General features: G+C 33.2%; 1 protein-coding gene across 2 annotated transcripts in view; it reads left to right on the forward strand.

Annotated features, from left to right (window-relative positions):
- The window catches only part of LOC124642956 (irregular chiasm C-roughest protein-like), a 104388-nt gene that overhangs the window by 54786 nt on the left and 21728 nt on the right, over nt 1-27874 (forward strand). For both annotated transcript variants that reach the window (XM_047181758.1, XM_047181757.1), the window contains exons 2-7: nt 1571-1970; nt 3935-4085; nt 7427-7507; nt 15700-15851; nt 21106-21197; nt 21479-21587. In XM_047181758.1, the coding sequence (XP_047037714.1) occupies nt 1803-1970; nt 3935-4085; nt 7427-7507; nt 15700-15851; nt 21106-21197; nt 21479-21587 (753 nt within the window). In that variant the 5' untranslated portion in view covers nt 1571-1802. The remainder of the gene's footprint in view (nt 1-1570; nt 1971-3934; nt 4086-7426; nt 7508-15699; nt 15852-21105; nt 21198-21478; nt 21588-27874) is intronic.

Below are 27874 nucleotides of genomic sequence, written 5' to 3' on the forward strand. Positions count from 1 at the left end.
TTGCGTGTTTACATAGAAATGGTTAAGAAAGCATTTTTTTCTTTTTTTCAATATTTTTTCCTGCAGAACGTATAAACTTAATTAAAGTCATTTTACAAAAATATAAAACCGACTTCCATAGTATACCTGAAATCTTCTAAGTCTGATACAAATACGATGATATAAACCGTATCAAAATCAGTTGAGCCAAACATGAGATAATCACGTACAAAACACACAACTTGCTTTTTTGAAGTCGGCTAAAGTAGACTTTTATAGCGAGAAAATAATCATTACCAACTTTATTTGCAAAAAAGGGACCGAAGCCTTTTTGTTTCAATTCTCAGTTCAGTCTTGAAAGTTAGAAGGAACTTTATGTTTTCTTAGTAATTTATTATTTTAAGACTCGTTTGAATAAACTGTGGACGGCAATGGCCGCGGTTTGCCGTTGTACAAAGTTTTGACGTTGCAAAGTTTCTTTATGCAAGTTAATTTTATAAGATTGCTAGCAATATACAAATATAGGCGTGTCTAAAGAAGAATCTTTTAAAGGGTATGAAGGAAATCAGTGGTCATGAAAAGATGTAAAAATGTAAATGGTAAATTTAACTTCGAGATGAATTAAAAAATATTTTTAGAAGCACAATGACGAAAAAATAACTTAATTCAAAGAGCAATAGTAACTTCTACAAAGACTTTTATTTAATAGGACCGACAAAAATACACTGCTTTTTATGAAAGAAAACGAAACACAGGTACAAACAGAAATAGAAAGAAAATTCGAAACAATACCTTTCAAAGAAAGTACCACATTATTTATTTCTACCATATCTACCATCAACTTTCTACCAAACTGGGTCAATGTGCAAAGGAGCGAGAATTTAAAAGATGGACGATAATTTCTTGAACAAAATGGTGCATTATTATTTTGTCGGTAAAGTCTGGAGAACTTTAAACTATCAATTTATTTGTTCTAGAGTTAAATGGATGGTGATAACGTTATTTTCTTTGTTCTAACTTACCTTTGTTCAGGCAAAGGAGTTTAGGTTTATTTCTGTTTGAAGCACTATATACACACAATATAGTTTGAGGCATAAACTATATATTGGTGCTTCAAACAGGAAAGTCTGTTATATGATTATAACTAAGCTTTATTGTAAACTAGCTTCTGCCTGCGATTTCACCCGCGTTCTGAGGGTATTTAGCCTGTTAGTTGGGCATAGTCTAGCTTTTCAATGGTGAAAAAAAAAACGGTTCAGTAGTTTCTTCGTAGCCTTTAGAGAACGAATAAAAAAAACATTTAAGTATACTGTAAATAAAAAAAAAAACGTGCTGTCTTCAAAACGGTGCTTAAAAGAAAAAATATAAAAGAAGATAAAATCTCTCGTAAATATAATTGTGATTGCAATCACAAAGACATAAATAAGCTCTGACATTCACTCCGAAAATAAATCAAAATGAAATTAAGCGCACTGTCATAAGCTAAGTGACAACAAACAGGACAGCTCACACTCGACAAAGACCATCCATCAAAAAATTACTTTCATCAAATAACATTAAAACAATTAACCCTCATTTTTGTTTGTTTCAGATACGAGACATCACCAGCCGCTTTTAAGACCCGAAATACTATAAATCATAATACTAAAAAGGATCCCAAAATAAGACCATGGCATTCACACCAAAATTCTGTGAGTCAAAAATAGACCGTTCGCGGAGGGGAAATTGACTGTTCCGTTAAAATGTGAATACCTAAAAATAATACCCGGATTTCCTTGTTATGTTGACAGACGGATAATAATATTCAGTGCAGTGTGTTTATAATGATGTTGATAGTTAGTTTTAGAATAAGACTCACTAGTAGGGGAGTTTCACCATTGTTCTTGTTGCTTCGGACTCATAATGTGATAGTGTTTTGTCTTTGTACATTGTTATTTGGTGTATGTGGTGGTTATCAAGAACAGAAGTTTGCTATGGAGCCTCAGGATCAGGTAATACTTTCACACTTATTTCTTCATAAAAGTTTTTTTTCACACTTATAAGGCCTTTTGTACACTCCATACTAAATTATCGACCGATAGTTATCCTGATAGTTGGGTGACAGTTCATTTTGAAGGTCCGATACCTGATCGTTGTAAAGCGTACACTAAGATTCATCTCTATACTGATTTCTGAGCTCAACCAAAACCTATCAGCCGACTAAAGGATTGCAGTGTGTGTTGTTCTAAATCCCATACTATCAAGAACTCTTCCTCAAAATCTTCTAGAAATTATTTGAGACAAAATTCTCTCATCGCGTATTGCTTTAAAAGCCCCCTTAACCTAATCCAATGATACTAATACACCTTTTATAAAATATCAACACCATAAAGGAGTTAATAAAGTTCCTTTGAAAACCGTAATATCCTGAACTTCAGACACAATACAGGTCAAGATTGAGACCACCGGTAGAGACACGGATGCTGTGGAAACGGGAAATGGGACGAAAATTACCGTTGCCACTCTAAAATGGACATGTGTCATTAGTGGGTACGAAAATGTAGGGTAGGGTAGGAGTGAATTTCAAACGTTTGTAGATATCTGTCTGAAGTTAAAGGAGGTAGAATTTTGAGATGATAATGAGATCGTTTTGAGTATTGGAGAGAATTGTTGATCTTAGAGTTTGTTGTCAAATAACTTTGTTGCTGCGTTGATGACTATTAATGATTTCACGATAATTAACAAAACACTGCAGTGGGATCTGTTTATATCTGTAAATATACAGACTTGAATATAGTTTTCTGATGTAGTTAAAATGTGATGTAATCATCCCACATTTTGTTACTGGAACTTGTAATAATGAACTATCGTTGTTCAGTGATCATTATCCATTTTTTCTTTCTTATAACTACCTGATGTTTTAATTTTAGTCTTAAAATGTTTGTCAAATGAATAAGACCAATAAGATTTGCTTGAAGAAAAGTAAAATCTTTTATAACTTGAATCTGTGATATTCATATGACATTGCAGTTCTTCGTCATAAATAACTAACATTAATATAAGTCTCTACTTTAATTACATTAGTTTCTCTCTTCAAAAACTTTGCTTGTTAATCCCCACTTGAAATATAAATCCAAGTGTTTGACTAATATATTTAATTACACAAGTTTCTTAATAAAATACACAATAAAAGAAACTGATTTGGATTACTTGAAAACAAGATAAGAAAACGTTGATCTTAAGAATTAAATTCAAGAGTAATCCCCAAAGAATTTATCCAAATTGCAATGTATCTAAGTCCAAATTGCTTAGACTGGTAATCTATTTAATTATGGTAACGCATAAAACATTTATAAGATTAGTTTCTGAGTTTTCTAAGGACGTTTTCAACTATCTTCAAATTAATTTGGTCTAAAATAAATTTTAGTTTATTTGCTTAGGAATTTATTTACGAAATTAAGTTTAGTCTCATGTTAAATATTTGCTTAATTATTCTGTAACTAGTTTTGCTTTTGAGGTGGGTGTTGGTAAGTGTTTAGGCATACTTACTCGTTTGGTAAGTACTTAAATAGACTGTTATTACTATTAAAGGGTGTTATGTAACTTAGAAAAAATATCAAATTCTTACCAGATTATCAAAATGTGATTCAATATTGAACTTTTACCCGATTCAATTGATATAAACGTAATAATACTAAAAGTTGTACTTTTAGACTCAAAGAAGAAAAAACAAACAAGCTATGCAAAATATTAATATCTATGAAAACGAAAATATATATTTATGTTCCTTTACAAACTTATTTATTATTATTTATATATTGATCAAAAGGTACATTTTAAGTTTAATATGGTACATAATGTCCAATAAAACTATACACTCAAATTACTTCTTTATAAATGAACTAAAAAACTGTCTCAAAATCTTAAACGATCCTTACTTTAGCCACTGTATTTTAACGTTATCTTCACCCCTCAGACAGCGGTAGTCGGGTCTCGAGTGACGTTACCATGTCGAGTGGAGAACAAAGCGGGTCAGCTGCAGTGGACGAAGGACGATTTCGGACTCGGCCTTCATCGAGAGCTCAGCGGGTATGACCGATACAAGATGATTGGGAGCGATGAAGAAGGTTGGTAATTTGCTTGGTTTTTATTTCTTTATTGTATAGTTTATGTACACAGATACACACAGAACACATACAAGAAGAAATACAGATAGTAAAAAGGCACAGCTTATTTCAAAAGAAATTTCTGCCATTTTTTTTTTTGACTTGTAGTGTATATGACGTTTAACTCTGCGCTATTTTAGAGGATGTTATAAATATAATGGGTATATGTTTACGTATGTACTTTTAACGGTAGAAGATAAATTAAGTCGAGAAAAAATAAATTAACCTCTTGTGGTATTTTGTTGCATGTAGATGATTTCATTCTATAGCTACGTATAGTTATCGGCACGGATATTGAGCCCTTACCTTCACCTGCGCAGAAGCGATTTATTGGTTTATTGCCTTATGTGTACAGTGCGCAAAGCGATACCCACTCTTCCGCCGAGAGCTCAATATCCGTGCCTGTAACTATATGTTTACACAAAGTTATAGAAATACTAAACTTTTGAGATTTTTTGCATTTTCTCTTTAAAACATTTCTACTTTAAATCGAGTAATTCAAATTGCAATCAATCAAACTTGGATCCTCCTCAAGCGATCCCACCTTTACAAGGTAACCGTCATTTGCTAGAATCGTTAACTTAAGTCGAAAAAGAATCCTTTTAATGGTTAAAGTGTCGCCAAGATCAGTTGTTGAACAAAAGCTATTAGTGTACCTGCAGACTGAAGACTAAACAGTCGGCCGACAGTTGACACGAAGACTTGCAATTTTCTTTTATAAAGAAGCATAGATAAACAGTAATTTATTCAAAGTAGGCTGAAAATCAGCACTTTTTGAAGGTGAATTGTACAAAAGATAGCAACCAAACCGCCCCCGTCCTTTACCACTTCCTATATGTTTTTGCTGGGAAGAAGAAATGGTGGAACAAACTCCCCAGTTATTGACGATTCATCCTTGATTCCTTTCAAAATTTTCGGTCAGTCTGATATCTACTAAATACCTGATCTTTGTAATCTGCGTACTTACCATTCATCATCATACTCATTTATGAGTCCAGACAAACTTTATGTACCAGGGATTTGGTCAGTAAGAGTATGACACTCCCTCACGCTGCTAACCCACAGCGGGTGAGGTCATTTGACGATGTCGCATAAAAAAGGCCAAACAAACTATCGGCCGACCAAAAGTTTGCAGTGTGCTCTTAACGTTCTCACAGGATTCTAGTAGCCGCAACTGTTTGTGGCTTTTTGCAGTTGCAACTCGTTAACCGGCTGATGTTGCAAAGGAGACCATTTTGTGGAATGAGATTTATCTTTTAGTGTAGAAGACTGCTACTAAATTAGTATAATGGTAATTGTTTTTTTTTAGTTTTACACTCGCGTGCTCTAAATTTGGGCCACATGTGGCATTTATTTTTGAAAAGAATACGTTAATTTACACAGAAATAAGTGTGTATGAAGATCAATATCATACCTATATTTCATAGTATTTTATGATCATTGCAAACATAGTGTTCGTTTTAAATTAAAACAACTGAAAAATAGCTTTTGAATGCCTATTTGAAAAGGTGTGTACCGTAATATTTTGCAGGTTTTATTCAGTCGATACCAAACTAATATTATGTAACAGCTACCATACAAATAGAATTTTAGTTAAATAAAACGAGCAACGAGTTGATTTTAACTATTTTCATGTAACACGATATATAGAGATTGATTTACTAATGTGCTATCCTATTTAAAATAACTTGTATAATAGTTTTAATTCCGTATAAAATCTATTTCTATTTTTAACATAGAATAGGTATCAAATGATAGTTTTATTAAAATAATATCGAAGCTAAATTATTCTTCCATTAATAGATTTCAAATAGTCAATATAATTTGAAAAATAGAACACGATTCGAAGAGGAATTGGTGCTCAATGGTAAAAGCTAAACATTTATCGAGGTGGAATTCCAGCAGAATTTCAGTAGAATTATCTAGAGCTTTCGAGCCAATTGAAGAATCATTTGTATTCAACCATTTTGCTGGTTCAGGAACAGCTGACAGTCCAAAGATATTATACGCTGAGTCAGAATTCACATTGAATTAGCTATCTATTCTATTACTTGAGTAATGCAGTTGGATAGAATTTTAAATTGATCCTTTACGAATTGGAATCAGAGAGCGATTGCTGCTTTTTTGAAAATCTGTTGAAGATTTCCTTGGTATTAAAATGAATTAGAGATAGAAGTATTTGACGTTGCTTCGACCTCTATCATATTTTTTACTGATTTATTTGATCGTATATAAAAAGTCCTGAAGTGACTAGCTATGACAGGGATATAGAAAGCAATCAGATTTTTATGTTTGATTTTTCAGCGAATGATTTAAAAGACGTATAAATACCTATCCTAGTCCATTTAATTAATCTTTATTTCACGTTTATGTTGCATCGTGAACATTTTACTCATAATGTTATTTATGGACTAAATCCAGTAAGAGCGATATAATAAAATAAAACTTAAAACGTAAACCTATCTAAATTAAACACAAGACGCCCTTAATTCTAAATTTTAATTAAAATGTAATCTAATTAATAAATTAACACTACCTATTTATAGAGGTCTGTTTTTCATAAACCTACCTTGCCTTACTTTATCCGCGCTTTTAGTGTAATGAAAGTGCTTAGATATTATCTTTTATGAACTTTTTAGTATTTTTGTTAACATGGTTTGATATAAATGTTTGTAATAAATTGGTGATTATATGTATTTTGGTCTAGTAAAGTATTCAAATACAGTTATGGGTTTTGAATTTGAGTTATTTAGTAAAGTAATGAATTATTGCTTTATTATATAGCAATAATGATGTGCGTATTGAAAGTACAACTTATCTCTAGGTACAGGGTATCTCTACGTAATAACTGCGGATTTTAGTAACAGATAAAGCCTATGTTTTTCAATTAGAGAATGGACATCATTTATATGAAGCTTAAACCAAAATTCAAACTGTAATCGCAGAACTACGAAGTGATCGTTAGTGATAAAAAAATAACATCGTCTTATCTATATAAATAAAAATGAATTGTTGTTCGTTAGTCTGATTAAAACTCGAGAACGGCTGGGCCGATTGAGCTGATTTTGGTTTTAAAATGTTTGTCGTAGTCCAGGGTAGGTCTAAACGGTGAGCAAATAAGAAAAAAAATCGAAAATAAAAAAAGTATTGTGTAAAATATGTCTCCAATAATTAGGCGGTACGAAGTTCGCCGGGTCAGCTAGTGTGAAATATTTTAGTACTGTCTGAACAATGTTAGTACAATATATTTTATGTTTTAGTACTGTCTGAACAATGTTAGTACAATATATTTTATATTTTAGGTGACTACTCTTTGGACATCAGGGACGTCACGTTAGATGACGACGCGAAGTACCAGTGCCAAGTCAGCTCAGGGATCAAAGGTAAGTTAATATATCGGGTGTGTCGTTCACAATCACATATACTTTATGATATTCTATGGCGAATTGTAAAAAAAATAACCTAATCCATTCAGTGGTTTAGCCACAGGAGTCATTTTTCGTTTTTATAATTTACAACATCATGTGTAAAGCAGAGATAAAGTTAGGAGTATCGAATGTTTTGATCAGTTGACAGCTGTCAGTTTTCAAGGGAGAATTACAGTTGTTTGTAATGACTGACTTTTATATGGTGTTCTAATTTTCGCACATTTTTATTCTATTTACTTTGTTTGAAAAATTCATTTTTTTATTTTTACGTATTTTTCTTTTTTCTTTGTGTTAATGGACATATATTAACCAGTATATTAACGCATTTCATTTAATGTGATTATGAACGACACACCCGATATAATTTCTAATGGAACTATAAATAAAGTCATAATTTTACTAGGTTGGTAATCATGAAGAGGACTGAAGTCAACGTCACTTCTGTAATTTTTTAACCGACGTCAAAAAAAACTCAATTGGTCGGAATGTTTCATTTTTTAGCCTGTGGTATCTATGATCTAAATTAAGAAATCTGGTTTCTTTTTAGTGGATGGCAATATACTGAAGCCCAAGTTCACTGACAACATATAAACAACTGTTTACTTTGCAACGTGAACGTAAAATTTCATAGTAAACAAACAACAGTTGTGCTAAGAAAACTGACACTTATATTGTTGGTGAAGTTGGGCGTTAATCAAGTTCTACAATTCCCAAAGTAAATTACAAAAATATTTTAAAAGGTCATCCGCAATTTTCGTGATTCATTTTGAAGTAAAATTACATGACTTCATTTTAACCATGCTTTTTTACTCAGAGATTAATTTTAAATCAAACTCACAGTTTGGATAAAATTAAACGACCCATAATAATCTTCGTAAAAAATTCTCAGTACCAAAAACAAGTAAATTTTTAAACAACCACGACTTAAAATCAGCAATAACGCACTTAAAGAGAAAAACAAACTTCCAGTAAGAGTTCCTGCATACTGCAGACTAAATAATCGGCCGACAGTTGACCCAATGGTAGGCAACTTTACCAAATATTGATTCCATTCAAAGTTTTAAGTCGGTCTGATATCGGCTAAATACCTGATCTTTGTAATGTGCGTACTACCATTCATCTTCATACTGATTTATGAGCCCAAACAAACTATCGGTCGACAAAAAGTTTGCAGTGTGCTCAAAACCAATATAGTGAAACCGAAAATAAATTGAAGTTTTCGATAATACCTTCAATTTTGGATAAAGTGATCTTCCAAGATACTTCGTGTAATTTGTATACAAAATAAATAATAAATCAATGACTCGACACACAAAATTACGAAACAGTAGCGAACAAACAGACGCTTGTTAGGAGCGGCGTGTAAGGAAAAAAATGAAATTGATGGTCCAAGTTATAAGCGAAAAGCTGATCTTTTTTTACGAAGTAATTTGAAAAACAAAGAAATAGTTAACTTATATAGTAATCATATTGCGATTGACTTCTGATAGTGCATATAATAGGGTGAAACAATTTTGTTAATTAAATATATAGATACATAGGTATACATAGTAATAATAACTTTTTTATTTCACGGCGTCCATAAGTGAGCCTGACTAAGCCGTACCTATTCTTGTCCTTCTATTTTTTGTTAAAATCAGTTTTTGGTCTGAGTTCATGCAGGTACTTAACAGTACTAATAAAAAGAGTTCTTTCTACAATATGCTCTGGAAACGTAATTCTTTCGAGTGCTATAATAACATTCTAAAATTCTCTGTATAATTTGTTTTTCTCTAATTTGTCATCATCAATATCATATTTTATTACTAAACGTATTGACACAGAGTGCTCTCATTATAGTTAAATATTTTCATACTAACACACAACTTATTATAACTTTACTAGTCAATATTTAGATGAGATAAATTAACATAAATGGTACTGCCCTAATCTCCTTTGTCAAGTTAATAAGAAAGTTAAGGCAATGGCTCTGTTAGTAGATGTAGTCCATTTCATTACAAAGTCAATTGCCCATAGTGGGTGAAATTACGACATCTTAGAACCGTGGCGAGGTAACAACGATTTGTTGGCTTAATTTCTGTACTGATCTTCCAAAGTACCTGTAGGTATATAGTGTGAGTAGAACAAGGAAAAAGTAGCTTTTGCCGTGGATTTACACGTTGAAAGAACTTCTTACTTCAATCATCATTGTCCGTGTTTTTTTGGGGTCCATTTTTTGTATGCCATTTTTTCTTTTTGCAGTTGAGTCGTCAAATCGTTCAAAGGTTGTAGATAGTAGCAGTACTTTCGCGTCTGCAATATTATTAAGAATTTCAAACTTTGCAGCCACCACAACCAATTCAGTTATTGCAACATTCGGTTCACGATACAAAAGAAAAACAATTGTACTTACTGAAATAGGAAAAGCTAAGAAGCTAAGACATCAATTTCTTGGAATTGTTCTGGTATTTTCAAGCTGGAAGTCTGCCAACCCCAGTAATTGAAAAAGAGCGCGAAGATAAGTGAGTCTAGTACTTGACATAAAGAAACAGATAAATACAGCAATTTGGCATCGTAGAGGATTCGGAAATAATTTGCTTTTATAATCAAAATTGTTGGAGGATCGCACGGAAGGCTGTTGATAGGTATTTTGTTCCAAGTTTGCGATTCAGTTAGGACTTATGACAAAGTAATTTCACGGCATCATGATAAATGCTGTCCTCTAGGCCTTGAAATCAATGTGAAAGCATCGAGATTCCTTTTCATCAAGTTTTTTCTCATCTAAGAGAAGAAAGATTATACATAATTAATTAAAATCCACTATTCCTAGTCCTCCAGAATAAACCTCTTTATGTTCCATAGCGCTTTCTAGAATAATTTGAATATATTATACGGTTAACATAGTAACAGAGACTGCTAGTATATTCGTCCAACTCCCTAAGGCCAAACAAACAAAGTTGTGGACAAAAGCCTTTGTAATATGTTTGTTTTACCATTGAACTTGTCAAATGTATCATAATTTATGGGCGTACTGTACCTATTTCGTAATATTTTATAACTGTTTCTGAAAATGTATGACCATTGAACGCGATATTATGTGTACCTATCTGGATTTTCATCAACTACTCCATTATGTACTTTATTCAAAGTAACATCATTTATTTTCCAAAGATGAGTATGTCTGGTCCCACCTAGTTATTTTGTCCTCCGTGGATCCCAAAAACACATACTGACGAAATCAAATTGTCCAACAGAGATACTTGCTTACAAATATTTTGACCAATCCGTTCATTTTCACATGATCACCTTTCTCTTATTCCTTTACTCACAGCAAATCGTTAATAATACAAGCCCCCAGTTGCTACAAAAATACAAGCATCTGTTTCATAATAAATCGCTGAGCGCTTGTTCCCTGAACCCAAGATAATTCTTTCGAGCCAAGTAACTATTGTTTTCGTACTTGAGCCCGAGCCCGCGAAATTGTGTTTGCTTTTAATAAATTGAAAATCTTGACTCGTATTTTATTCCTGCCCTGTTTCAGGCCTTCGTCTCTCGATTTTTCTCCCCATTTTATATAATACCTATATTTTTAGGAGCTTGTAATCCGGCCTGATGGATTTTGAAAGTTTGCTTCGTGAGGGAAAAGTCTGATTGTTTCTTTCTCAGCTGGGTAACATCAATTCGGAAAACAAGTTTATGTCGTACTATAAATCATTTAACAGTGAGCCAATTGATATAATCTTTCTTTCTTTTTATGTTACATTTTTTTCTTCTTCTATTACCTATTTTTATATCCTGTATTTTATTACCATTTTCTTTCATATCACAATTTACACTAGTTGCTTCCTCAACCACATCTATAGCATTCACAGGTCTATAATACGTTCTATACTTGTCCATACGTCAGTCCGTAGCTCCGCAAGAATCTAGTCAATTGTGTGTTTTGAATAGTCTGCCAATCTGTCAAGAGATGTTCACAATTGACGTATTAGTCCTATGCCTGTTTCCTCGTGTCAGTCAAACTTAGGTGTAGCATATACGGCTTTGTGTGTTTCTGACGTCTGTGGGCTAGCTTCGGCTGCATCAAGAATTGTTGAGAAATTGGAGCTTTTCAGCTTTGGTATTGCTTTATTAGGTAGAACAGTAGCTGAGTGACGTAAATGGTTTTGGATAGCTTTTGTTAAAGTCTCTTTTGTGAATGAGCCCGTTGTTTTAAAATTGTATCCATCATTAACGTAAATTCAAAATGTATATATAAAATTCGTAGTTATTTCAAAATATTTAAAACCCGGATCATAATAAGTAGGTACACGGCTTAAAACAACAAACATGTAATGATTTCCACGAACCAGTTTCATTTATACAGTTGTAATTTTAAAACATTTTCTATTATTTAATGTAAATTTCGGTTTTGTGGTGAACCGTAATTAGTCATTAATTCATCCACAACCCCTTTCATTTCGCTTCCATTTTTGTTTTGTAATTTTTCATAACGCCTGATTTGCATTTCTTGCCACAAAAGATCTTTATTCCGCGGATTGGATTTGTAATTAACTTTTTTTATGTTATTGTAATATCTTTTGAGGAATATTTTTCATGCTAATCTGGGAATTGAAATATCTATAAAATGGGCTCAGTTTCATGGACTACATTATTTTAATTTATTATTTTTATTCAGAGACTTTGTTTACGTTTGTTTTGGTATATGTGATGCTATTATAACATACGACAATATATTAATTATATGATAATGGCATTAATTTGAATACAATAACACTGTAATTTCTAAAATTGAAGACATTCTGACTTTAGACTACCATTGTATGCAAAAGCTAATTAAATTTATGTTCAGCACCATTACAAATAGTAATATTACTGCTTTCATCCAAATAATTTTCCCTTACCAATAACATAGATCACAAATGATCTGTATCATCTTTCACTTCGAATATTTCCTCAACGATAACATCTTAGACTTTATCATCACTTACACGTTCTAACCCACCATTAAAGTCATCCAAATTAATAATATTATCTTCAACATCATTATGTTATAAATACGAATTTATAATAGCTGTTTCTGAATTTTCAAGTACTTCAATCCTTTTAGCCTCAAGTGGTTCTGTTCTATTCAAATGCAAACGAAAAGGTATATATATAAGGCTTTAATATTAATTTACATTGCTCTCTGTATAGGACGTAAGCTTTGAGAAATTTCTCGTTGCTTTTGAGTCTTATCTCGTCTTAGGTGACTCTTATGGGCTGTTTAGCTTTTGTTTCAAGATTTAGATTCTGTATTTCTATCGTAATCTTGTGTTTGATCCTTTTGGATTTGGTGTCGTTTTTTAATTAGTCTTGTTGTCTATATTAATAGAACTAGTGATGAGTACTTCAATTAAAAATTTTCGTTCTTTTGTATAATACTAAGGGCTGGAGATGTTACTATGAACAATAAATTGGTCATCATTTACCTCTATATCTAGAGAAGTTTATTAAAACTGTGTTGATATTCGGATTGATCGTTTTGGGTATGAACGTTATAAGCAGTAATTTATATATTCTTTCTTCTGGAAAATGTATTTGAGATATTCTTACTCAGCCGTTGGAAATGACCTGCATCCAGCGCCTACCTATATCAGATTGAAACTTTGCAAGATTTGATATCACTTAGGTAGCAGTAAGAAAACTTTACCTATAAAATCATTTAACCCAACTAAACACACCCAACAAACCAGGTATTTAAAAACGAAAAAACATACAAAGAAACAAAGTTTATTTACCTCCATTTAATCCTTAGGATATTAAATTCAGATGCGATAATAAGCAAGAGTTTTGCGAATTATCTCGTGTTTAGCGAAATGTTCTCGTTCTACTAAATCCTGTATCTCAATAATAAGCTGCGTGTTTAGCGAACTTGGATTCAGATTAAAATATATTAAACCGTGAACAATTCTTGGTATATTTTGTTCTGTTGGTATCTTTAAGCCTTAAGGCGCATTTGTTTTTGCTTGGATTAATGTAAATTATATTGTCGTGTGTGTTTCATTGTTTCGTGTTGGTAATCATTTTAATGTGTAATTTCTCGAAAATCTTCCAATAATTTTCGACAAAATTTAAAATCGTGTGAAATACAAAATGTTTTATTAATATTGATTCTTTTAAATGGAAAAGTGTTATATCAATTTGATTCAATTCATTTCTAACCTTAATTCGCATTTTAGCGTAATATGTTAATTTAAAGTTAGCTTCTAACCTATACTTTGCTAATAAAAATCTAAGTTAAAAAGGACGCAAACTACTCTTCCAATAATTCCTCACAACAAAAAAGACAGAAGGAAAACTAAAAAACAAAAAACACAGCCCAGAAATACGCCATACTTCCTCCCAGTCCCCAGAGGCTCAAATTAATTCCATCACCACAAACTTTGGGGGAAAAAGGACCCCGATTTACATGGAACTAACTGCACTAACTTTGTTTTTTATCAACGAAAGTACAATAGGCAACAGTCTTGCGGCTAAATTGTACAACTTTGCACTATTTAACTTGACAAACTTTGCGCCTGAGTTTTGCAAAACTATCTCGGTACTGGACGAAGCATTGTCTCGAGTCCTGTTGTATTAAATTGTGATCCGTTTGGGTAGAATTTAGAATCTTCTTTGTTAGTTTTTTTGGGTTTTGTTTTAGATTATTTCTTCTAATAAAAGCCAGTATTTAACAGTCATAAGTATATCTTAGACACCAGTGACTGTGTTTCGGATGGCACGTTAAACTGTAGGTCCCGGCTTTCATTGAACATCCTTGGCCGATCGCAATATAGTTGGGGAAAAGGCTCGGAGGATGATGAAAAACCAGTATGTAACTATTCGTTCCTGCCACAGGAGCAGAAATGATTAAATATCTATTATCGCTGAAGGTGATTTGATATAAAGCTTAATAATAGAAAACGTCCAACCCGCATTGAGCAAACGTGGTGATTAATGCTCAATCCTTCTCCGTGTAAGAGGAGGCCTGTGCCCAGCAGTGGGACGACAAAAAGTCTGTAACAGGTAATAGAAAACATAAATGCGGCTTTTAAAATTGAACCAATTTCTTCTTACATAAAATAAATATCATGCGTACAATCGCTACTGTAATTATTTAAAGCAAATAATCAGAATTGTATGACGCATCATACAAAAATGACCTTGTTAACCTTAGTGTGTACTAATGACCTTAGAGGTATGAGTCTACTGTTATCTTAGACCTAGCAAATGTTAAAGAAATATTAGCATCATACATATTTAAAACTATCGTGACTAAATATTTTTGCATTTAAGTTTATTATTTACTTAGTACTTTGATTTTTGAAAAGGTCATTTAGGACTTTATACAGCATGTTCACAAAATATTTATATTTAAATTTCAAAAAACTTTTTTTTTTGACAAAAAATGTTGTTTCATGTCTAGTTGGTTTATGAATGATAGATGACATACGATATTTCAGATAAATTTTACTTTTTTGTTATAATTAATGAATAATTAAGTTAAACTTTTGGTGATTAATGATTGCTGCCTAATATAAATGTTAACAATGCTAATTACTTTAGTTTGTAAACTATGTTTTGCATAATTATAGTTTACTAAATAGTATTGTAGTATTAAAATGTTCCAGTTTTAGATAACTTTAATGACTTTCAACAGACTAACGTTTTGAAAGGAATAATTAAAATAAGTAGCATATTAATTAAGTGTAATTGCTGTTTGTTTAAAATATAAAAGTGCTCCTAGATGTGATATGATTAGTAGGAATATCAAAACTATATTTCTACATAAAAACTGCTTTCATCGTCATTTTTTTTACTTTTAATTTCGAAATGGCTCATTCATTATTAAACTCTTCATTCAAATTGGCCTGCACGTTTCTGAAAACGAACAAAGTAATTTCGCCCCGACCCGGGAATCAAACCTGAGAAACACTGCACAGCAGTACTTTAAAGGAAGCTAACCTACTGATCTGATATGAAACCTTTGATACCAATCTAAAAACATAATGCCATCAAAATTACTTCAGAATAACTCACGATACAAAATTGCCATCCACCATAAAAATACCTAAAAAAATCATACTTCCCAATATTTCTACACACGTACTCAAAACAGAATGATATATTAAAAAACTGTTTGACAGGTGAACCGGCGATTCGATCTCGGTACGCGCGGCTCACAGTGTTGGTCCCGCCGGAGCCGCCCCGTATAGTAGAAGGCAATTTCTTCTCGACTATAGAAGACAGGAACATCAAGTTGGAGTGCGTGTCTGTTGGTGGAAAACCGCCGGCTGAGGTAAGTGTTAGTTTGTGTGTTGCTGTGTGTTCTGAATTTAATGGAGATTGTAGTGTTCCGTTAAAAAAACGGGATCCTATTAATATAACTTCGCTGTCTGTCTGTTTGTCATCAAGCTGTATCTTATTAAGCTTGGGTTTCCTAGGAAAGCGGTGCCATCATATAGCGGCCGTAATAAAGCGGTGAATGACGTCACTAGAACGTTGTCTATGTAAACAAAATGGGGCGGTTTCCTGGAGAGCGGTAACTGACACCGTAACTTCAAAAAGCGGTGCCGCCATTTGCATGACGGCCGTCTTGACGGTGTCAGATAGTTTGGTGAACGTTTTATTGAAAGCGGTGAAGCTTTTTTAATACGTATCTGTTTCTTTTTCGGAACAACGTCAAAAATTAGTTTCAACTCTTGGAGCAGCGAGGACATTGAAATTTTAATAGATTTCGTTCGTTACCACGAAGAAATATATAATATAAAAAGTAAAGATTATAGAAAAAGTCAACTAAAACAGAATTGGTGGCGTGAAATTAGAGAAATATTAAATGTTTATAATAATTTAATTTTCATTTTACATTACAGTACTTAATTAGCTACATTTATCTTATTTAAGAACAGCCTAATGATGTGACGGTGTGTTAAAACGGCCGTGGAACTTTCCACATGTCATCACCGTAAAGACGACGGTCTATTTGCGCCCGTAATATGACGGCCGCTATATGACGGCACCGCTTTCCTAGGAAACCAAAGCTTTAACCGTGATAGTTAGACAATTGATACTTTAGACTAGCATTAAAACACGTGTTTTAGTAGCGAGCTTCTATATTTTTGTACTTTTTAAAAATAGGGATAAAGATCTTAGTGCGCGGAACCGAGTCGCTCTTGGCCAGTGTTTATATTAGAAAGTATGTACACTTTTGAGAGTATTGGGTAACACTAGTAGGTATAAACCAATAACGTTAGGCCTGACTGTTGAAGCCATTTTATTGTTTCAATTTAATTTAGCTATGAAAATGTTTATTACGAAGTCATCAGTAATGATAACAAAGAAATCAATTACATTTCTATATCCAAAGCTGGAAAATAGAGGTAATTTTAAATGATTAACAATACATATTTACAATAAATATAAAAAAACTATCCTAGTAAAACAAACAACTAAAAAGCGTCAAATTAAAAAGCATTAACAATTAAATCATTTTAATCTATCCAATAAATCAAACAGAAAACTTCAAATATATAGTCGATAGCAGAATGACTGCCTAAAATGATACCTACTTAGGCTATCACAGTATTCAGAAAATGTAAATTAGTCATTACTTTTTCAATTCTGTACAAAAGCAGGTCTTTCCCAAAGTGTTTTCCATTGAAACACCATTTATTATTTGGGTTGGAGTTTCACAATATTTTCAGGTCTTTTCTCACATCCATTTCTTTGTCATAATAAGTGTCATTGAAAAATAGGTTCCGACAAAATATTTTTCAAGAAATTCGACCTGATTTTTTCTTGACATTTTAGCCTAACCGCACACTACAGACTAAGCAGTCAACCTAAAGTTGACTCGATGGTTAACAATTTTGTTTTTATTAAACGGTTTTATTTAGCTCACCCCGTTTGTTTTATTATTTATTCATTCTTTCTTGGGTCAAATTTAGAAATTGAAATTTCAGTGCCTTCCTGTTGTCAGATTGATCTGAAATTTGGTACACACCTTTAATTCCGATGACAATACAATATAGTAATATCAATAACATTGTAAATCCAAGATGGCCGCCGGTACAAAATGGCGGATTACATATTTTTCCACAACCCCCTCAATATGGGTATCAAATGAAAGGGCTACTCAAGTAGAATACTGTCAGCAACCCCAACGGGGCCCAACAGGGCCAAGGCCTGCCTGGGCTGCGGGATTGTCCTAAAGAGTTACCGTGGTCGTGGTACATAAAAGGCCTACGACGAAAAAGAACGGTTTTTAGTCAGTAAGAGTCTGGCACTCCCTCACCGCTGCTGACCCATGTATAGAATGAAGAATATTCGGTAGGCATTTTCATTAAATACTAAAAACTAGATAATAAAAAATCGGTAAAAAAACTTTTAAGTTAAACGGTTTTATATCTTATGTGCACTGAAAAATAAAAAAAAAAAAACAGTTACTTACCTATAAACCTACGTAGGTGGTCCCGGTCATATTAGACTAAAATAAAAACGTGGGGCCCTCTGAAATCCTACTTATGGCAAAGCATATCTTTATACTTTGGTAGATCGTGAGCTCGGCGTTCGCTGATGAAGCCGCTACGGCTGATTATTGATTGTCAAAATCTCCAGTTATGATTATAGTAAGTCGATGCAATCCACACCTATTATACCTCTAGCTAGAAAAAAGTATTACAGCAATAGTTACGGAATGGGCCCCACGTTTTTATTTTACTCTAATATGACCGGGACCACCTACGTAGGTTTATAGGTAAGTAACTGTTTTTTTTTTTTTTTTTTTTCAGTGCACATAAGATATAAAACCGTTTAACTTAAAAGTTTTTTTACCGATTTTTTAATAGATTTCAATCAAGGTTTTCATTCGGTCTGATACGCCTGTCATAATAGATCTTAATAATGTATGCAACCATTTATCTTCATACTGATTTATCAGCTTAATCAAACTATCGGCTGACTAAAAGTTTGTAGTGTGCGGATAATCTAAGTGTCATTGAAAAATAGGTTCCGACAAAATATTTTTCACGAAATTCGGCCTGATTTTTTCATGACATTTCAGTATTATAATTACATAGTTCAAGAACTTTCTAACTAAAGAAACTAATGGATGTCATTATGAATGTTTTTACAACGATTTTTTCTCAGTTGTCACCCGAGTTTGTGTGCCTAATAATGATAATTAATCAATGCCATTACATAAATGGAATTTTACAGGCTTGCCGTCGTAATACCAACCTTTGCATATTTCACTCATTTTTCTTAATATTTCACGTACCTACTTTTGAAACGATCTATTTTTTTCTATCAAAAGCTTTTTATGGTATATTGTAAAAGAATCTTTTGGGTATTTTAATGTAGACTCATTTTGTGTTTTTTGCTGCCTTTCAGACTGTAAAGTCATTAATCTGGTTTAGGTTATTTTCTCTGGCATAGATTAGCTTGAAGTTAGTTTAAAAGCTAAGTTTTTTGCGATAAATTGATGTTATTGTTGGAAACACTTTTTCCAGTGTTTATTTTTTATTCAAAAGAACTTGCCTTTGTATATTTTAGCCTCCATTAGAAGGAATAATAGGTACTATAAGTTTGATTCATCGGTATCGGTGTATTTTGCATCGATGCAGCTCTTAAATAAATAAAAATACTTCAATGCAGTTTTAGTTTACGTATCGTTAGCTAAAATATTGTTTGTTTTAGGTTATTTTCTATAATAGTTGATGAGTATCCCTCTACTGATCAAAAGTTTGTGTTTAAGAGGTATTTTCAAACCCACATACACCCAATACATTCTACTATTCTCTGCCCTTATTTCTTTCAAATCCATTTGTATAAGAAACAAACAAGATGCTACATATAAAAACTATTGCATCACATTGTAAATACATAAATATACTTATTTTCAACCTGAACCGATCTCTTGAAGTACTGACCTATTTCTCGTTCAGTGAAAAATGGGCGGACCACGTGTATGCTACTTTGAAGGTATACGTAGCATGATCTTAGAGTACTGAACCAATTGGAGCAGTAAGAACCATAAATCTTTTTGTGAAAGAGTCTGTCAATTGACAAACAACGGTCAATGCAACAAATAGTGACAGCTCATTCATGTATTTTCGGTTACATCGTTACACCAACTCACGATGATCATTCCTATTATAATTGCAAAGCATGGGACTCTCGACCTCTTCTCACTAAGAAAAGGATTAGGCTTAGTGATTTCATACTTTAATGTCCAGGCCCACTCAGAACAAGTACAAAGTTGCCGCATGATATATTTAACTGGCTGACGGTCCCATTTCTGTTTCATGTCATACCTTAGTCAGTGGGAAAGATACAGAAATGGCGTCTCCAGTTAGCTAAATGTTCTAAGAGCATGATACACTGGAAATTGAGCAATCGAACACAATTTGTGAAACAGAATGTATGTACAGTGCTTATAATAAAATTTATGAAGCTACACGTTTATAAATAAAGTTGTTTCGGTAAAGTAGGTATTCTGTGGTATATTTTGGGATATTTTGTTTCGTAATGTATCAATACCAGCTTTTCTCCGCAGTTCTACGCGCGTCCCGAGGGAACTACTTCCTTCACGGTAAAAAGTAGACTTTATCCTTTCTAAGGTACTACTACTAGACTTCTTTACTAGACTACTACTCTTTCTAAAGGGTGTATATTAGACGTATTACAGTTGTTTTGACATTAAGACAAACAGACATACAGAGTTAGGTTCGGATTTAAAAATAACTATGACAGAATTGTGTTCTACTTTCCTAAAATATGCTTTCCGTACAAAATTAGAAGTTAAAAAAGCTTCAAAAAACCGCAAAATAATCCCCAAAAACTAATTTCACTTTCATTCGGAACATAACCAAGAAATTAAGGCACGTTGAGCAAAAAAATTCAAAATTTTCACGTTCCACATAAACAAATCCTTGGAGACTCTCCGTCCAATTTATTTAGCTCTGTGTCAATTTGTTTGTCCCGGTATTAAGCAAGAGAGTATTCCATTTAAGCTCTTCAAGTAGAGTGAATAGGTATACCTCCCCTGAGACCTCCTCACAATTAGGAGATAAATTGAAAATGATGTTGCGTCCGTATTGTAAACCCTTAGAGACTGCATAGCTCTGATTGCACAAATATTTCATAACGAAGGATTAGGATTGGCTAAAGTAATCTCTGCGACGATGGGATTGGAGGAAATACCAAATTCATTTGCCAAGAAAGGATTTTAATCATTTTCCTTAACGGTTGTGTTTGGCTATTAAGAATTTGGATCATATTGTTTTTCTTCATTGTCAGTAATGAGATTTGTAATAACGACTGCGGTTTTATATCCTGTTATGAAAACATCCGTGAAAGGAGAATTAGATTCTGCAAAATTGTCCACATTTTTCTGAATATAATTGGACACGTTTCTAGAAGACCCATATATTTCTTTTGTAACACCAATGTGCGAGACATCGTCAAAGAACTATTTTGCATTTATATAGTTCTCATCTTCGCAAGGTTGGCGCTTTGAATACTTAGTAACCACAGCTTTTCCTTTGTTTTAGATCACGTGGGTAGACAGCAATGCTGGTGTTCTGACACAAGGAGTCACGTATAGTGTGGAGCCGATGCCGGATGGTCAGAGATTTACAGCTAGGTAATTATTGTAAATTAGATCTTATCATTGTGTCCATTTTAGTCTGCTCTCACTATTGCATGATACAAAAAAAATGTTCATTCATATGTTTTTACTTTATACAAGAAACTTTACATAAAACTTTATTCTTTGTATGATAATATCAAATTGCTTGCCTTTAATTGTCATTTAAACAATTGCCATCTACTAGACGAGTATTACTTAGAATTACATCAATCATCTTTTTATTTATATGTCAAAGTAAATGTTCTTTACCTAATTTCCCTTCATATTTTATCCAGGTCTATAATAAAAATGACTCCAAAGCAAGAGCACCACAACCAGACGTTCACGTGTCAAGCGCAGAACACAGCGGATCGTGCATACAGAGCAGCTAGCATACAAATAGAGGTGAGTCCAGTTCAGTCCAGTTTTAATAAAACTTCCTCAAACTTACTCCACAATAGAAGCTATAGAAGCTGTACTTGTTCTAAGTTTTGAACTTAGTGCTCTGAATAGTGGTAAAGGTTCTTCATTAGGTTAAGAAGTCTTTAGAGTGGATAGTATAGTTATAGATGATAAAGAAGACTCCAACGGTGTTGAGGAACTCGAGTTGTTGCAACAATTTTGTTTGATTTTAAAATGTCAAATATTTTGATACTTTCCTCATATTGTGTAAGCAAAAATCTGAACGAAAAATTGACAGAAGTCTTCACCAACTTTGTTGCACACAAAAGATAATAACAAAAACAAAGGACCGCGCAGCCGAAAAATATTGACAAAAGTGACTGGACACCGATTGCGATGGGCGTTACGTGTCGCCATTTGCAACGCCGAGAGATTTAGCACTGACAGCGCCAAGCGCAGTAAATATGCGTACACTCCCAGAATATCCAATGAAGTTAGAAATATGAAAATTGTTTCTGAAACACTGTCGTATTTTTACGGCTTATATATTTATGACACTGGAATTAGGGGCGATGTTCGCCGAATATCATTTGCATTGTAAATTTTTGACCTGTGACTGAAAGCGATGTAGCTAATTAATTAAAGGCCGTGCTGCGAGAATTTACTGAGAAGGTCGTCAAATACACAGATGTTGAGACTTCATTAATTATTGTTGCTCATACCTTTTTGGATATCTGAGTGGGATTTGCTCAAACTCAGAGACAGCATTTTTAAATGGTCCCGATTTTTGGAGACGTGTACTGTAGTCGTTCCGTAGGAAATGTTATTTCGCTGCCAGAGGAGTTTTGCATAATAAACGAAGGGTATGATGCTCTGGAATATTTTGGAGCTTAAAAAGAATGAAATAAGAGTAAATAACGATTTCTTGTAGAACAAAATGAATTTCATAATTGCAATGATGGCTCGTGGCTAGGTTTTACATATTTTTAGAATGATCAAGATCTAACTTTTGCTAGCACGATATTAAAGTTACATAGACTTAAGCATGCTAAAAATTGTTATTTCGAAAAACCGAATACTTGCACAACTATCTTATAGGGTATCAACACATACCAAGAATAATCCGTCTCCTAATTAGGAAAATACGTTGGGAACCCACATCGGACCCCTACTTACAATAGTACCGTGATCTCTTTACTTATTCCAGTCTTGTTCGACATTTGTAGAAAGCCGCGTTTTTCTTTCGAACAGCTAAGAAATATTTCGAGTAAACAAAAAGGGCTTGTTCCACTAAACATTTGTTGTGCAGAGTTTTTGTGTAGGTATGTTTTTGTTGCTTTGGAGTATTCTGTTCGGCTAGTTAATAAGTTTCAACCTCATTTCTTCTGAACTTCCATAGAACACTGCTACATTTTTTTTGGCCATCTTATATATAATAATTAGTTTATCAGTTATATCAACACCAATAACTCAAGCTAATCACTAGCTGTCCATGGGGCTAATTGACCATGTGTAAACATTTGAACAAGTGTCACGACTTTTATTAATTTAACGGTGTGTTTAAAGAGACCGACTCGTACTTGGTTTTTTTTTATCAACATATTTTTAGTTACTATTAATGACTTCCTAATCATTTTATTTTTCGTCAATAACATTATATCATGTTCCAATACTACTATATCTTACATACCTACCTACCAACAATATAAATATCGAATATTTTACATTTTAACAACGCAGATCTTCCCCTAAACTTTCCTTAGCTCCTACAAAGTAATCGCGATCCCCTCAGCATGGGATCTTATAAAATATTGAGATAAAATTCCAGTCGTTGCTATTTGTTATCTTCAACCCCTAGTAAAGTTTAGGCCGGGTATTTGTATTCTCTTATAAAAATATTGCTTTTACCATGAAATTGTTGGAGAATATTGGGAGACCAACTTTAGAGATGAAATCGGTAAAATGATTGAGAACGATGGCGAATATTTTTACATCTGGTATCACAGTGTCTGCTTTTTAGTTTTTTTTATATCAGTAAGTGTTGGTACATCTTAGTATTTGATCTATTTTTATTCGTATCAATCACTTCTTCACTCGAAAGTTCTATGTTATAAGAATTAAAAGTAGATGGAAATTATTTTGAGAAAACCCATGGATACAAATGAAAGCAAAAGATAGCCTATCCAAATAAACAGTTATAAGTCCAAGCGAATGATGACGTCTGTTATACTCATATTTATCCTCACGCCTATCATCCTGATTGAAATAAACACACCGATCTATCGCTCCGTTACACAAGAATTATTTACTTCATTCCGTTTCATCCTTCTTTCATTTCTTGTTATTACTCAATCTCTATTGTTACCATATTTTCTATCGATACGTTACCACTCAAGCTCAACTTATCGATAAATTTTATATCTTCATTGCTTCGCTTCACTATAAGGAAATGTTAAGATGTTTCATCACTACTGAATATATTCAGTGACCCGTAAAAATACTTATACGTTAATCAATACATACATACTTTTGTAAAGATGTAAAAATTATTGTCGTCCCCAAAATCAAAAGGAAATTACTATTCCGGTCCCGTATACAGAAACTGGATGTGGCATTAATATTAATATGTTTCTTCCTTTAATATTAGGGTTTCGTTTATTGTTTTACTCGGATATCGAGGTCTGGATGTGGTTCCATTTATTTTTGATGAATGGAAAAGGTCAGGCTGAACGAAAATAAAGAAAATATCAATTGAATGGCTTATTTATTGTAACTTCGGTTAAAAGGTCAAAATTTGACCTTAGCGGAAATATAAAATATTCTTGTATATAAAATAATTGAAGTTATGATTGAAACTCAATTTTGTTGCATTATATGATTTATATAAGCTTAAAAAAATATGAAAAAGACCTAGATAAATAAGCATCAGAGCATGAAAAAATGACCTAGTACTGAGTACGTCAGCGTCCCAAAACTACGCCCACAAACGGCCAATTTCTCCACCCTCCGCTTCCATTCTCTCAACATCTTCGTCATTATTATGACGAGAAAAGGCCGGTCGGTATGTTTAGAATATATTTTTTCGTTGGTCATAAAATAAACCCCTTTTTACGGCCAACCCAATTACTTTTTACGATCTGATGTGCTATGATATTGCTATGATACCGAGATACTTGCCATTTGTACACGTAATACCGCTGTGACCGTTTTTCTTTTTTAATGGCGGCAAATATAAATTTTCATGGCTTCTATTTTTTTTCGATTGAAACTTATGACAGTGTTTATGGGTTTCGATAAATTTTAGAGGGAGGATATTGTGGGTTTTTCGATATTTTAGGAAGGTTATGGGAGTTGCTTGTATAATGAATTAGACTACGGAAAATATTTGTGACCTACAAGTCTTTGATGACGAATGAGTTATTTTAAGTAAACTTTCTCTTACTCATGTATACAATACTGAATATAGTAAAAAAAATACACACATAACTACGAAAGAAGAATATAATAAACATTAACAAAAATTATTCCAACTCGTACAAAATTCACAAGCCGTATCTAGTACATTATGCAGATTATATATTTTTGTGTGTCTACTCCATGGAGGACAAAATTACTAACGGAGATGTCAAAACGTAAAATGTCCATAGAAAATAGCTCGCAAAATTGCGGGTGTTCGGGGAACGAGGAACGTTGCTGGCTGCGTCCTTATACGCCTTATTTGGAATTCGCCAATTTTTTAAAACCAAAATACCAATTTTTATAGATGTTTCAAGGAATCTGAAAGCATTGTAAGTTCTCTAGTAAACTCGGTTTGATCACTTCCACCGTACGGTAGGCTGCACATCAATGGTAACTGTCATGCACCTTAACTTAATAGGAATAAGTAACTTTAACCCGATGGTTGACTGGTAGAGAATGCCTTGAGGCATTAAGTCCACCAATGTACCTATTTTGTACATAAAGTATAAATAAATAAATAAGTACGATTTTCCTATAAAACTGTTACCACTGACCTGAAGTTGACTGTACATTACTTGGCCTAAAAGAAGGCCCCTGACCTACCTGCCTTATGGTATCTCCATTCATCTTTCCTTCCTCCGTGCTCTTCTCCATATTTTTTTCGCATCCTATTCATTAATTACTCCACGAGGTACAGACGTAGAGTTGTTAGTACTTTCTAGGTGCAATAAATAATTTTTATTATCTCTAGTTTGTTTTTAAACGACAATAAGGTCTACCTGTTTTTTCTTGGTTTTGTTTTATGCATTTTATTCATTCTTTTCCTTTCTTTTAAAGGATTTTATTTAGTGCTCTGTTTTTTTTATGAAATATGCGTTTTAGTTTGGTCGCATTATTCATTTTTCTTTTTCCAATGAATCATGTGAACTGCTATAGTCGTCGTTTCAGCTGAAACACGTCCACTGCTGGACAAAAGCCTCCCCCAAGGTTCGCCACTTTGCTCGATCTTCAGCAACCCGCATCCACTGCTTCCGGCGACCTTGGCCAGATCGTCCGTCCATCTAGTGACCCACACTGCATCATAACACTGAGATATACATACGTTACTTTTACAAACAAATTAAGCTAGAGTTCTTCGTGGCAATGTTTAGTTTAGTTCATATGATTGTTTCATTGATAAAGCTCCTCAAAAGGTGTGTAGCCCTTTGTTCTACTCCTTATTTGGATGCAGTGATATTTCCCTTTACTGTTAGACATTCTCAGCGTCGGAGTTCAGGACAAAATGTCAGTACGCTTGCGTAATGCAAAGTGTATCAAGATCTACTTTTGTGCAGTCGGAAGATTTTATGGCAACAACATTCAGTTCTTAACCTTTGTCCGAAAAAAGGGTGTTACAAGTTGGATCGTCTGTCTGTATGAGTCTTTGTGGCATTGTAGCTGTCAAATCTTTCAGACACGTTTCATTAAAGTTAGTTTAGCCGTTTTAAGACTGTTAGCTGTTTTGCTAGTCAATATTTTTCAAACTTTAATGGGGTTTGTCTTCGCTGTAATATTTTTTATGTCGTTAAGAAATAACATTATGTGCATATCTCAAATGCTTGGCAGTTACCTATCTAAACTTCTCTAAATGTGATGTTTAAAATAAAATGCTTCTATTCAATAACAAAACTATTGTTTGAAAATTCTGTTGATTTGAAACTATTATTACTTTAACAATTAACATTTTACAAATCTTAGTTTTGTCTCAAAAATAATTGCTATGATTATGAACTAGTTGTTCGTTGTAAGTTTTCAAATGTTTTTGTAATAGAATACAGACAATAAGGATTGTGAAGACTTAGGTTGATTGTTTAGTTACACTATTTTACTCTAGTAGTACTTACATAAAAAAGTAATGGAAGAATAAAATTGGCATGTTATGAAGCAGATTCATAGACTGAACTGACTGATAATATGCTGAAAACCAAATTATATCGGAGTATAACAAACTTAGTGATAAAGAAGACTCTTTTCATAATGCAACTTTTCTGGAAATCAAATAATTAGGTAAGAAATAAAACATTACATAGAAATAATCAAAATGCTATTATTTTAAGAAGGGCAAAGACAAAAACAAAGAACCTATTGAAATCTAATACAACATTTCAAATACGCCCAAAACAGCACGCATTTCAAAATTCGCACCATTGAAGGTTAAACTCTATTATCAAGCCATTAAAGATTATTATCAGTTCTGTTTCATGAATAGCCTTTAATATTGTTGACAAAACAGTATCGGTTTTATCGTCAGGGTAAAGAGGATTAGAGTCTATTACAACCTTTTAACGATCCTCAAGAGTACCATTTGATTGAAAATCAATGGATACTTCAAATATCCTGTTTCGGATGGCACGATAAACTGTAGAACCCGGCTGTTATTTCAACATCTTTGGCAGTTGTTACGTAGTCAGAAGTCTGATAACCAGTCTTACCAAGGGGTCTTAGGTTGGCCTGGTAACTGGATTGAGGAGGTCAGAAAGGCAGTCACTCTTTGTAAAGCTCTAGTATTCAGCTGCATTCGGTTAGACTGGAAGCCGACCCCAACTTAGTTGGGAAAAGGCTAGGCGGATAGTGGGATACTTGAAATATCCTTCTCTGTTTTGTCAGATATTTTCAAATTGATGTCAGATCGCCTTTCGAGGACTTCTTTACCGTGTCCCCAATTTATTCGGGGTCATCGCAATATGTTTTCCTCTTCATTTCATTTCTGTTAGCTGTCATAGTAATATTCAATTCATTCTGATTCTTGTCTTTCAGGCAATTAATCTTTTCTTGAATATAGAAAAAGCTAT

Source organism: Helicoverpa zea, chromosome 26, assembly GCF_022581195.2.
Source record: "Helicoverpa zea isolate HzStark_Cry1AcR chromosome 26, ilHelZeax1.1, whole genome shotgun sequence".
NCBI classification, from domain to species: Eukaryota; Metazoa; Arthropoda; class Insecta; order Lepidoptera; family Noctuidae; genus Helicoverpa; species Helicoverpa zea.